General features: G+C 41.3%; 1 protein-coding gene across 1 annotated transcript in view; it reads right to left on the reverse strand.

The window, feature by feature from the left end:
* Positions 1-12,062, reverse strand: part of cdh4 (cadherin 4, type 1, R-cadherin (retinal)) — a 235,804-nt gene that overhangs the window by 86,609 nt on the left and 137,133 nt on the right. Inside the window, exon 4 of the mRNA XM_080788722.1 lies at positions 8,405-8,631. Coding sequence (XP_080644848.1) covers positions 8,405-8,631 — 227 coding nt within the window. The remainder of the gene's footprint in view (positions 1-8,404; positions 8,632-12,062) is intronic.

Genomic DNA, 12,062 nt, shown 5'->3' on the forward strand with positions numbered 1-12,062 from the left:
AGTATGGGGAATAAATCCAAACCAAATAACACCTAACACCTGTTCCAGCAACCGGCAGACTTCAGTTCCACTGGTGCATAACTGATGGGCTTGCCTCTAAGCTGGCTGCATGGGGAAGGCAAGCCAGCATGTCATGAAATCAGCATGGGATGCAGGTCTCGGTCTGCAGTTACCTGGTGCGATATGCAAGTCAAGAGTAAATAAAAAGGGATTTAGTTGCCCTTTGCCTGATAATGTAAGGGGTAAGAGGTGGGTATGATGCTCTGCAATTCAGGAATTGTGATACCGGATGCTTGAAGATTGCACACTATAAATAAAGTATCAAAATCACAGGGATTGTAGATCTGAGAGCACAGTCAGCTGAGGCCATATGGGAATCGGCCAGCCTGTTTGCCTAAATGTTCCTAAGCAAGACACTTAACCCGTAACTTCCCTTGCCTGATTAATGGCAGCCACTGCTCCGAATAAACCCTGTTTCTACTCAGAATCGACTATATTGTCACATCACAGGTTTACAGGTGTAAAATAGTGGGTGAAATTTGGAGAAAAAGAAAGAAGAGAGATCAATAAAAATAAAAATAAACGAATTATCTACATATTTACATAATAGTATTTACTAATAGTACCTGAGAGATAAGACATGTAGCCTGAGGTAAGGTAAGGTGAGTTGTATGCGTACTGCTGGAGACAGTAAGAGAGAGTGTGCGCCAGTTGAGGTAGGATCGAGAGTATAAGGTCATTATTGGATATAATGTGAGCGATGTCGGTTTCCTGGATGAGAGAGCCTGGGTTATAGTGAGAGAGCGTGCATGTGTGTGTGTGAGACAGTGTTGATGTAAAAGGGGAAATATATTTATTTGCTTGGAGATGGAGTGTCTAACTGTACATTGCAAGTTAAAGTAGCATCACTCCTTTCAGTACATAGAGAGAGAGAGATCTGAGACCAGTGTAGAGAGTTACATTAGCCGGTCTGCCAGCCTGCAGATGAATATTTATTGTTACTGTTCATCCCAAATATTTATTTTAGTATCCCCAAATGCCAACTCTTGTTTGCTTATAGATACCCCTTGTGCAATCATTAAGTACTGTATGGGTTACATTCATCTACGGTGGGAACAGCCACATGAGGAGGGCATATTGGAACAACCCTGCCCGATGCCGGCAATTTATGTACCTTTTTTACCCAGCGATGTACTGGTGTAAGTAACAGTGAAAACACAGTTATAGTTAGGGTGGGTAAATTCAGGGAACACATTTCACATTACTGTATGTGCAAATACTGTACTGTGACAAAAACGACTAAAGAAGAAGATAATTATTACTATTCCAAATGCACGCAATCTGTTGATTACCAGAGAGAGCATTGAAAATACATCATTACAGGACACAGACCAAGAAAATGGACACATTAATAGTAGGGTACATAGAGGGCTCAGTGCAGCTCAACTGAGCACATAGAGAAACCAATACTGCAATTAGTCCAATATTACAGTGTAATTCCTCATCTCACTGTATACAAGGCAAAGAGATGAACGAGCTGGTACTATAATTGAGCTGTCTATCTTTTAATCACTATGGGGCAAAGAGCTCATCGTTTATAACTTATTCAAGTGTTATCATGCTGATGACAGAGTGTTGAGATGTGGTTTCGTAACGCAATTATGACAAGCTCTCTTCTAATGCTATTGACATGGAGAGCAGACTGGGGCTCAGATGACAACTGCTAACTCCTGTCACTTGGCCAAGCGTTTAGCAAGACTAGCTTATGTGGACCGTGTATGAAACGCTAGAGCTTTTAATTGGAAATGACTTCTGAGAACACAGAGGATGTAATTGAAGACTTCTGTGGGCATAACTGAAGACCCCTAGATGACCTAATAGAAACTGTTTGCATGAAATCACTTACGCCGCCAATGGAGTGTGTGTTACCCCAAGAACAACCTGACATGACACTTTCATAATCAAGGCAATGGCATCAATTATACTACTTGCTGACAAAGCTACCAGGATGTTTTTCAGATGGTCCAGACTCCAGACAAAGGAAGACAGAGACATATGGCTACTGTAGCTGTAATGACAGTGGCAGTGGAGTTAACCCATTCTGACCGGGCACCCATTTTGGTGTTGGCATCATGTTATGCTTTAGCTATTGAAAAATAGCAGATCTGCTATTTTTTGAAAAATCAAAGAACGACTGACATTTTTAGAATCTGATCTCAGGTCAGAATGGGTTGATCAGACCAGTGTGTGTCCTAGTGGAAACCTTGTATGAATCTGATCTCAGGTCAGAATGGGTTAAGGGGCGGTGTGCGTGCGTGCGTGCGTGCGTGCATGTTGCAGAACCGGGGACGAGAGACGGGTGCAGTGGTGCATACTGCATACCATGGGCAGCAAACCACACGACCTCGTCCCCCAGGAGCCTATCCCTGTCTGCAGTGTTGTTTGTCTTTGTACAGTAGTAGGTCACAGAGTGGGAGGGGCCATGTCTGTGCCACACGGAATAATTAACTGGTTCCTCCTTTCCTCTGTTCCCCCTCCAGTAAGTTAATACCTGCTCTGAAGAAATACACTTACAAGAATACACTTACAAATTGTTAACACAGTTTTCGCCTTGGGAAGTAAAATGACCATGCGAATCGAATCCATGTAAAACCTACAACAGTATGATCTGTTATGATCGCATCTGACATAATAAGCTGAGGACAATCGCTTTTGATAGCAGATTTGTAAAGGATGAAATCCTACCTTGAGGGGAAGAGAACAAGTGGTTGATATCAATGGAACTGCGGGGTTCCCCAAGGAAGCATACCGTAATGGGGCCGTTACAGTTCCTTAATGACATGAAAGCAGCCTGTAACTGCAAATTGTTCTTGTTTGCTGCTGACTCAACACTCCTGGTCTCGGGCGAGGACAAAATGCAAGTTGATGAAGCTCCCAGTTCTGAACTTAGTAAAATCAGTACTTGGCTTTCTGATAATAAACTGTTAGTACACCAACAGAATCCATTATGTTTGGGTCCAAACATTTCCTCAGTAATGTAAAAAAAAAAAAAGCAATTTCAAGGTCATGCAGAGTTGATGATAATAATAATCTCAAGCAAAGAAGTAGAGTTCTGAGGGATTGTGGATATTAAAATGCCTGTCTTTATGTGGTTTATAATGGCAGATTTCAAACTCTCGTTACATTTTCAGTTATCAAGACAAACGTTTGTCAATATCTCTGCTTCATCTACACAAGCATTCTAATTAGGCTATAGCTTTTCATCGTGGCCAATCGGTTTTGCTGAGGCGTAGAATTGAATGTGTGACCTTCTGTTGCCCAGACGTCCTCTTTACACATCCAACTATAATATCGCTGTTTAAATTAGCTGCAAAGCAAAATGTTTTGCCTTCTGTTATGTAACATGCCCCTATTTCACTAGGACAAACATTACATCTTGTTGTATTTAAAATATTCAAATGTTCATTGGCTAATGGAGACTTCATTTTTTCAAATGGTATTTTAGATAATCAATCATCTCAGATCAGCTAACACAGATAATCAATAATCTCAGATCAGCTAACACAGTGAAGCTGTCAGAACCTTCCCTAACCTGATCTCAGATCAGCTAACACAGTGAAGCTGTCAGAACCTTCCCTACAACACCCGGGACAACGCTCCACACGTCCTAGACTCTCCCAAACTGTGGAACGAATTCCCCATTGCAGTTAGAACTGCAGACTCACTCCCAATCTTCCGGCCGTAATCTGAAGACTCAACTCTTTAAACTTCTCTCCAACAGGATTTTTAGATATTGTCCAAAATAGAAAGTTTCGTCCAAATTTCAAAAAAATCCCAAGACGAGATTTAATCATTCCAAAATGGTTTTGAAAAAGAGCTAAGGGTCAAAGATCATAGGTCAAAGAGGCAAAGTTGTTCATCAAGAGGAGGCGCATATGTGTAATGAAGTTTCATGGCTGTATAGTATGTGAAAAGGTTCATCAGCTATGCCTGTTCAAAGTTTGCATTTTTCAATTGAGTGCTGTAGTGCCACCCTTTGGCCAATGGTTGAGTTTAATTTCTTGGCCCTCTACCATATTTCTATGTTTCATAAAAAAACTATTGCATGGTTAAACCAGAACTGCAAAATACGGGGAAAATAAATAAATAAAACAAACAGAAACATGAAGATTTCCTTCGCACCAATGTGGGACCTGATCGTCAAAAAAAGGAAAACCAGCGCCCTCTGCTGTTCGTTTTAGCATAGCTCGGAATCTGTTCTTGAGAGATTACCTTCGCACTGACACAAAAGGGTGCCTTCACCCAGAGAGGCGATATTTTCCACTGGAACTTGATTTCCTAATGTATAAGGTCCTTCACCAATACCAGCTGGTCCTGTACATACAGAATATCCATTCATAGATGATGTACATTATTCATGCATATATTCACTGGTGATAGACTGTTGCCTGGAATGCCTTGCACGGTATGAGGAGAGTGTGGAAATCTGACATGGGAGATGGCCTCATGGCTACAGTGGAGTCAGTAACTGCTATACGGAGCTGAGACATAGACATTCACAATGCAGCAGGAAAAGGCCCATAGCTGGCGTCTACATAACATTGCTACGAATGGCACTTGATGTCACATGGGTGGACCTCTTCAGAAACCTCTACGGAGGGCGCCCGGGGCTCACAGTCTATAGGTCAGAGAGAGAGAGATTAGGGCACTGTGTCAGGCACCCAGAACTGACAGCGAGCAAACTGACACTGTGGGAGTCAACCCAAGGCACACCACGTACGGAGACACACGGCGGGACTTCTGTACAATGTTAAGCTCTGCTTCAGAGGGGGTTTGTGATCTCAGAGTCTGTGTCATGCTTGCCTATACAGATTGTAGATTGTTCTTTTGAATCATGGAGCAAAGCCACACCACTCCAAATACATGGCAATATCATTGCACTAAAATAAATGTTTTTCATATTTTCTTTTTTAAGAACCTGTGGAACCATGAGGATATTGCAAGTGGGCAAAGCTTCTGTATGATAATATAACAATGTATTGTGATACCAATGAATAAGAACTTAAAGCCGGAACACAATCAAGTGATTGATCATTAAAATAAACTTAACAAATAGCTGGCAGATTTTCAAGTGGGCCCTGATCCAGAAAAGCTTGAGAACTGTTGGTTAAGATGTATTCTATAAATAGTAGACATTTTATGCCTTCATTGACAGTGACAGTGGAGACAGCCAGGAAATGTGGAGATAATAGGGGAACAGAAAATGGCCGGTCCGGCGTGGGAGTCGAACATGTGGTATGCACCCTAACCGCTCGACTACTGGGCCACTCTCCAATGGTTAGCATCCTGACCGTCTCACTTAACCCATTCTGACCTGAGATCAGATTCATACGAGGTTTCCACTGGACACACACTGGTCCGATTAACCCATTCTGACCTGAGATCAGATTCTAAAAATGTCAGTCGTTCTTCGATTTTTTCAAAAAATAGCAGACCTACAAGCTCGTAGCGCACCACTCGGTGGCGCGCTACGAGCTTGTAGATCTGCTGTTTTTCAATAGCTAAAGCATAACATGATGCCAACACCAAAATGGGTGCCCGGTCAGAATGGGTTAAATGCACTGGTTTTATGGCAATCCCTACATTTGATTCTGAGGTCTCACATACAGGTAAGAGGGAAAGCTAGAGGAAAAGCCATGGGGTCACCAAAATTAGTAGGGATCATCTTCCAAGGTGCAAAGTAAATTCGATGGGAATCTAGCTAGTATAGTTTCCAAGATATGTTGTTTGGAAAGTGTGAGTGCCACCACAAGCAGGACTACAAAAACAGAGTGGGTTTCTAAGTGCAGGAGTATAATCTGCGAGGGAACCGGTGTGGTGTTGAGAAGCTAGTGTGAGCAGTGAGAAGCAAGGATGCCACTCCCATCGAGGATGCGGCCTAGGCAGGCTTCTGTATGACCGACCGCCATTGCAACAATTTCCACACTCCTCTTGCTATGTTGACCTATGTACTGTAGCTGTCTGTGACTACAGTAAAAGTTAGAATTCTTATTATTTAGTTTTATAGGGCCTAACAGCAATTTGTCCAATGAGAAATCACAAATGAACAAAAATTCCATGGCAAAAGAGTAAATTATTAGTATCTGAATGTGAAGACTATTAAATAGAAAATAAAATGTGTAACCGTTTTTTTAAATTTCCATTGCGAATGCTGCCAACACAATTACTTCTTGTTCAATTATTGAATGTTTCTCTAGCTCCTATGATGTGAGGAACATAATTACACGCTGCCAACACATCACCTGGTTCTCACAGCCTCCGCTGGAGAGGAACATTAGCTCAATCAATGTCAATTATTTCACGGTCTCCATTATTGCACTGCAAGGTGTGGGCAGAATTTCAATCCCAGCTCAGCTATATGAATCTTTTCTTTTCTTTTTTCATAATTAGAAACATTAGTTTCTATATCCATATAGCCCAATGGCTCCCAACTTTCTAGAACAAGTCTCAAGGCCCCGTTGTTGGGAAACCGGCAAACCAGCATGAAACACAGTCAACAGAGTGGCGGCTGGGGTGTCATGGTGGACTGTATAGAAGCCAGGGTCACTACAGGGAAATGGGGAGGTGGGTTGGATATCGGTGGAGATGTTGCAGATGGATTCAAGCATGACCAATCAAATTATGGCTTTTCATTACATTTAAGAGCAGTGCACTCACTGTGATAAGCACAGGGAAGGGTGTTCTGGTCATTTCAACACTGTCTGTCACAGTAGAAAAGCTGTGGAAACGTAATTTATCCCCAAGATGTCCTTCTGCTGGAGGTGCAGAGTTGTCAACAATGACTTTACAGCCAAGTCCAATTTATATTTGCCTTTAAAAAACTGTGCATACAGATACAAAAAGAATGACTGTTCTGCAGACCTCCTATAGGCAGATGTCTGGTCTAGAAGTAGAATCAAGAAGTAGTTTGACAGATGCACAGACATCGCCATGGTTACCTTTTTCTGTGCCGCCAGGTGGCAGCATATACGCACACCTAAGGAACGCCACCCGTCCACTCTGGACCCTGGTTTCCTTTCCGGGTTATTCAGGAAGGTGGGGGCTTATGTTATGAGCACAGTATCAGTCGCATTAGCTCAGACCCCTTAGCTAGCATTACAACCAGTTACATGTGCTCAGCGATGCGATACAAACACACAAATGATTTACGATCGTCGGATGCACGGCAGCTCACCATGGACAGCTCTCGAAACCTTTGAGATACGGCGCTTTGAATATCCTGTTATAATGGAGGCTCAATGGAGCTGGATTTAAAGATCGCATAGCTGGAGGCTCTCCATACTATCAATGCTAAGAGGTAAAATGACAGTCACTGCCTTCATACATGGAGTATACGGTTGTCTACGAACATACGCGTATAATCCGTAGATACCGTAGCACCAGTAGGTACCGTTAGCCTAGCTACACTTATAAACGTATATACAGTAGCAGAAAAAAGTAAAAAAAAAAAGGTTAAAGCCATGCCAATAGAATAGGCCTGTCCAATAGGCCTGTCCTGCTGCATGAGTTGAGCCAAAATGTGTAGTTAGTGTTAGTTACTGTAGTTCACTGCAACATAATAGTGGTTTGATTGCTAATAGACCCATGTCACAGTTGTAATACTGCATGAAGGGAGGAGAGACATGAACATCCACACCCAAAATTGGGCAGAAAAATATAATGTCAAAACCAAAAGAGAACGCAGTTGTAATACTGTACTGAATACTGTACTGGATACTGAAGCACTGACTCTTTGTATGATCATGGCAAGATAGTCTTCTACATTTTTAAACTTATAAAGAGGTTAAACAAGAGATAGGAGATAATATATCTCTGCTGTCGGGAGGAAACCTCGTAACTCCACAATGTACATTTTTCAGGAAATTAAGAAAACCTTATATTTTTTTAAACAAAGCAATACAGCCTCATCAAAGTTGCCGTTGTAACTTTATATATTGTCAATTACTTGAGAGGGGGGGAGGTGGTGGAATTAGTTGCTTTAGCAGACATTTTGAGGGTCCAATGGAATTAAGAGGTTTTTACTACTTTCCATTGGTTAAATATTTTAGAAACAACACACAGACGTAAAGGGTGTTCAATAGCACTGATTTATGCCAAAAAAATCTAAACCAAAATGGAGTTATGAGGTTTCCTCCCGAGTCCCGACAGTAACGATTATGCACTTTATACAGAGAAAAAATTAAATATCAGCTTTTATAACACTTCCTGTGTGTGTGTGTGTGTGTGTGTGTGTGTGTGTGTGTGTGTGTGTGTGTGTGTGTGTGTGTGTGTGTGTGTGTGTGTGTGTGTGTGTGTGTGCGCATGCGCGTGTGCATGCGTGTGTCCGTCCGTTCTCTGTCTGTACCTGAGTCAGAGGTATGGAAGGAGGGTGTCCAGCCAGTGCAAGCTTAACAGTGGTCTCCCAGATGTGTGGGTCATGGAGCCCCTGAGCCGTCACCATGAACTGGACCGGTTCCGACAGATTAGCCACCTCCTGCTCGGTGTACACGGAGCCGTCGGGCCGCACGCTGAAGTTAGGGTCACTGCTCACGAAGCCCACCTCCCTGTTGTGCTGGCAGTCCTCAAACCTCACTGTAGACAAACAGGCAGAGAAACACAGATAGGTTTGAACCCTTCACATTCTGCTTCCCCAAAACATCGTTACACAAATGGGAATTGGAACCATCATGTCTCTCATTTTCTGTCTCCCATTTCTCCATGTCTTCTTTTTTTTTAATACTGTTTTTATTAGGCATTTTTGTTCGACAATTTCAGATTAGACAGTTTTAAGTAATTCAGTTAAAATAAAAATGAAAAAAATAACAGGCAATGTAAATGTTCCACATACAGTATAATAAAAAGACATAAGTGTGATAATCATGAAAAAACAAAAAACAGTTAAACAATGACAAGTGTGAACAGACAAACAAAACAGACAACAGGACAGACACTCTTGCTCTCAAACTTCCAACATTGAATTAAGTAAATTAGACATTCTTTTTTTTAAATAATAAAAAATAAAATAAAGAAAAAACACTCAGTTCCTTTTCCTTCAGTTCCTTTTCTTTCTTTCCAATTTTCTATTGTGCTATCTATTGTGTAGGAGGGGTTAGCGTGCACCTATTAAAATATTCGATGAAGGGTTGCCATGTCTGGTAGAACCTATCTTCACTCCCTCTCAATTCAAACTTAATCTTTTCCAATTGTAAGTAATGCATAACATCTTTCATCAGTGAAGTGTGAGTTGGAACGTGTGCTTGTTTCCAATTCAACAGTATCAGTCTGCGAGCCAGTAGAGTCACATATTTTACCATGTTATATTGGAAAGTAGACAATTTGACCCCGGGCCCTGTGACTCCCATAATTGCTGTCAGTGGATCCGGGTCAAAAGGTCTTTCAACAATGTCTGACAGTGATTTAAATATACTTTGCCAATAAGATCTTAGTTTTGTGCAATGCCAGAACATATGAGCTAGAGTGGCCGGCGATTGGCCACATCTGTCGCAGGCTGGATTCACATTTGGATACATTCTGTTGAGTTTTTCCTTTGACAAATGTAATCTGTGTAATATTTTAAACTGTATAAGACCGTGCCTGGCGCATACTGAAGAAGAGTGCACAAACTTTTGAGATGTAGACCATTGCTCGTCAGTGATAGATATTCCTAAGTCGTTTTCCCAAGCAGTTTTTAAATGCTCCAAGGAGGCATTATTATCCAAACATGAGAGAGAGTTATAAATAATAGAAACACCTCCTTTGAGCAGTGGGTCAGGTAGAAATATAGATTCCATTGATGAGTTGGGAGGTATGTTTGGAAATGAATCAGTGTGTTGTGTTAAAAAATGTCGTATCTGTAGAAATCTAAAGAAATGTGATTGGGGTAAATTGAATTTGCGTCGTATTTGTTCAAAGGTCGGAAATAACCCATCAATATAAAGATCTTTGAAGGAGTGAATACCATTTCTATGCCATACTTTAAATAACGAGTCAGAGAGGGACGGTAAAAAAGCATGGTTAGCGACCAGTGGTGCGCGCACAGAGCCCGGGTGCCAACCGAAATGCCTTCGTATTGAGAGCCAAATTTTGAGAGAATGCGAGACTATGGAGTTCTTTGGCAACTTAGTATATCTTGAGGCCACTGGGGAAAAGATTAAAGCTGACAACGATGTTGGGGGACAACATTGACCTTCAATAAATGCCCATGTAGGCAATTGATCTTGGAGCCAAAATGAGAGTGCACGTAAATTACACGCCCAGTAATAGAGTTTGAAGTTAGGTAATGCCATTCCGCCATCTGATTTAGGCCTCTGCAAAAAATCCTTCTTTATTCGAGGGTGTTTCTTATCCCAAATGAACTTGGAGATAATTTTATCCAGATTCTTAAAAAAAGTGTTGTTAACAAAAATTGGAATACATTGGAATAGAAACAGATATTTAGGGAGGACATTCATTTTAATTATATTAATTCGGCCGGCAAGTGAGATAGGAAGGTTCGACCATTTCGTTAAGTCTTGTTCAGTACGTTCAAAAAGTTTTGTATGGTTTTGCTTGAGCAAGTCATTAAGTGCTTTGGTTACTATGATTCCTAAATATCGAAAGCTGGTTGTAACATTAAATGGGTGGGAGCCAAAAGTTTGATTGCCTTGTGTATTGATAGGAAATAAAACGCTTTTGGAAACGTTGACTTTATACCCCGAAACCCTGCCAAAACTCTCCAAGGTGGACATGATACTAGGAATTGATGTGGACGGTTTGGATATGTATAATAATAAATCGTCAGCGTAAAGTGAAACTTTATGCTCTCTATCTCCTCTGAAGATACCAGTGTAGGTGTCTGAAGCACGCAACGCAATTGCAAGCGGCTCAATAGATAAGGCAAAGAGCAGTGGTGAGAGAGGGCAGCCTTGTCTGGTCGAGCGATTCAAAGGGAAGTTTTCAGACCTGTATCCGTTTGTTTGTACAGAAGCTAATGGAGAAGCATAAAGTAGTTTAACCCAGGAAGTGAAGGTTGGACCAAACCCAAATTTTGACAGGGTCGAGAGGAGGAAGTCCCACTCTACCCTATCAAAGGCCTTCTCGGCGTCAAGAGATAACAGTATTTCCGTATCTTGGGGGGTGCTACTGGGAGAATATATAATGTTGAATAGGCGTCTAAGATTAAAAAATAGATGTCTATCTTTTATAAACCCCGTTTGATCAGTATGTATCACAGTTGGGAGCACTTTTTCCAAGCGTGTAGCCACAACTTTTGCTAAAATTTTAGCATCAACATTCAAAAGACTCAGAGGCCTGTATGAACCTGGATTAAGCGGGTCTTTATCCTTTTTAAGTAGAACAGAGATGCTAGCTTGGTAGAAAGTTGGTGGGAGGTGGCCGGCGTTGAGAGATTCATTAAACACTTTAAGTAAAAGGGGAGATATGAGTTCAGTAAATGTCTTGTAAAATTCAGAGGTATAGCCATCGGGTCCTGGGGCTTTTGAGCACTGCATTTGTGAGATTGCCTGATGTATTTCATCTAAAGTAATAGCTCTTTCAAGTTGAACCTTATGTTGTTGACTAATGGAAGGTATGTTTAAATTTTCTGAAAAAGTATCAATCAAATTAGAATCTCCTAGTGATTCCGAAGTATACAAATCTGAATAAAAGCGTTTAAATACATCATTAATTTCCTGCTGATTAATAGTAGTTTGACCAGTGTTTGTATGGATCTCTGTAATTAATCTAGAAGCAGCTGATTCCCTAATTTGAAGTGCAAGTATTTTGCCCGCCTTATCCCCATGTTCATAAAACCTATGGCGTGACCGTGTCATCAAATTAGTTGTCTCATTTGTGGATAGGAGATTGAATTCGGCTTGAGTCGAGACCCTTTCTCTGTATAATTCAGGAGAAGGAGATTCTGCATACTGTAGGTCTACTTCAAGTAATCGATCAGTCAGAGCTTTGCCTTGTTCCTTACGTAGACGGGAGATTAAAGCCTGTCGTGAAATAAGCTGCCCCCGTATATACGCTTTAAGTGCTTCCCA

Source organism: Protomyctophum bolini (assembly GCF_963924005.1).
Source record: "Protomyctophum bolini genome assembly, chromosome: 2".
NCBI classification, from domain to species: Eukaryota; Metazoa; Chordata; class Actinopteri; order Myctophiformes; family Myctophidae; genus Protomyctophum; species Protomyctophum bolini.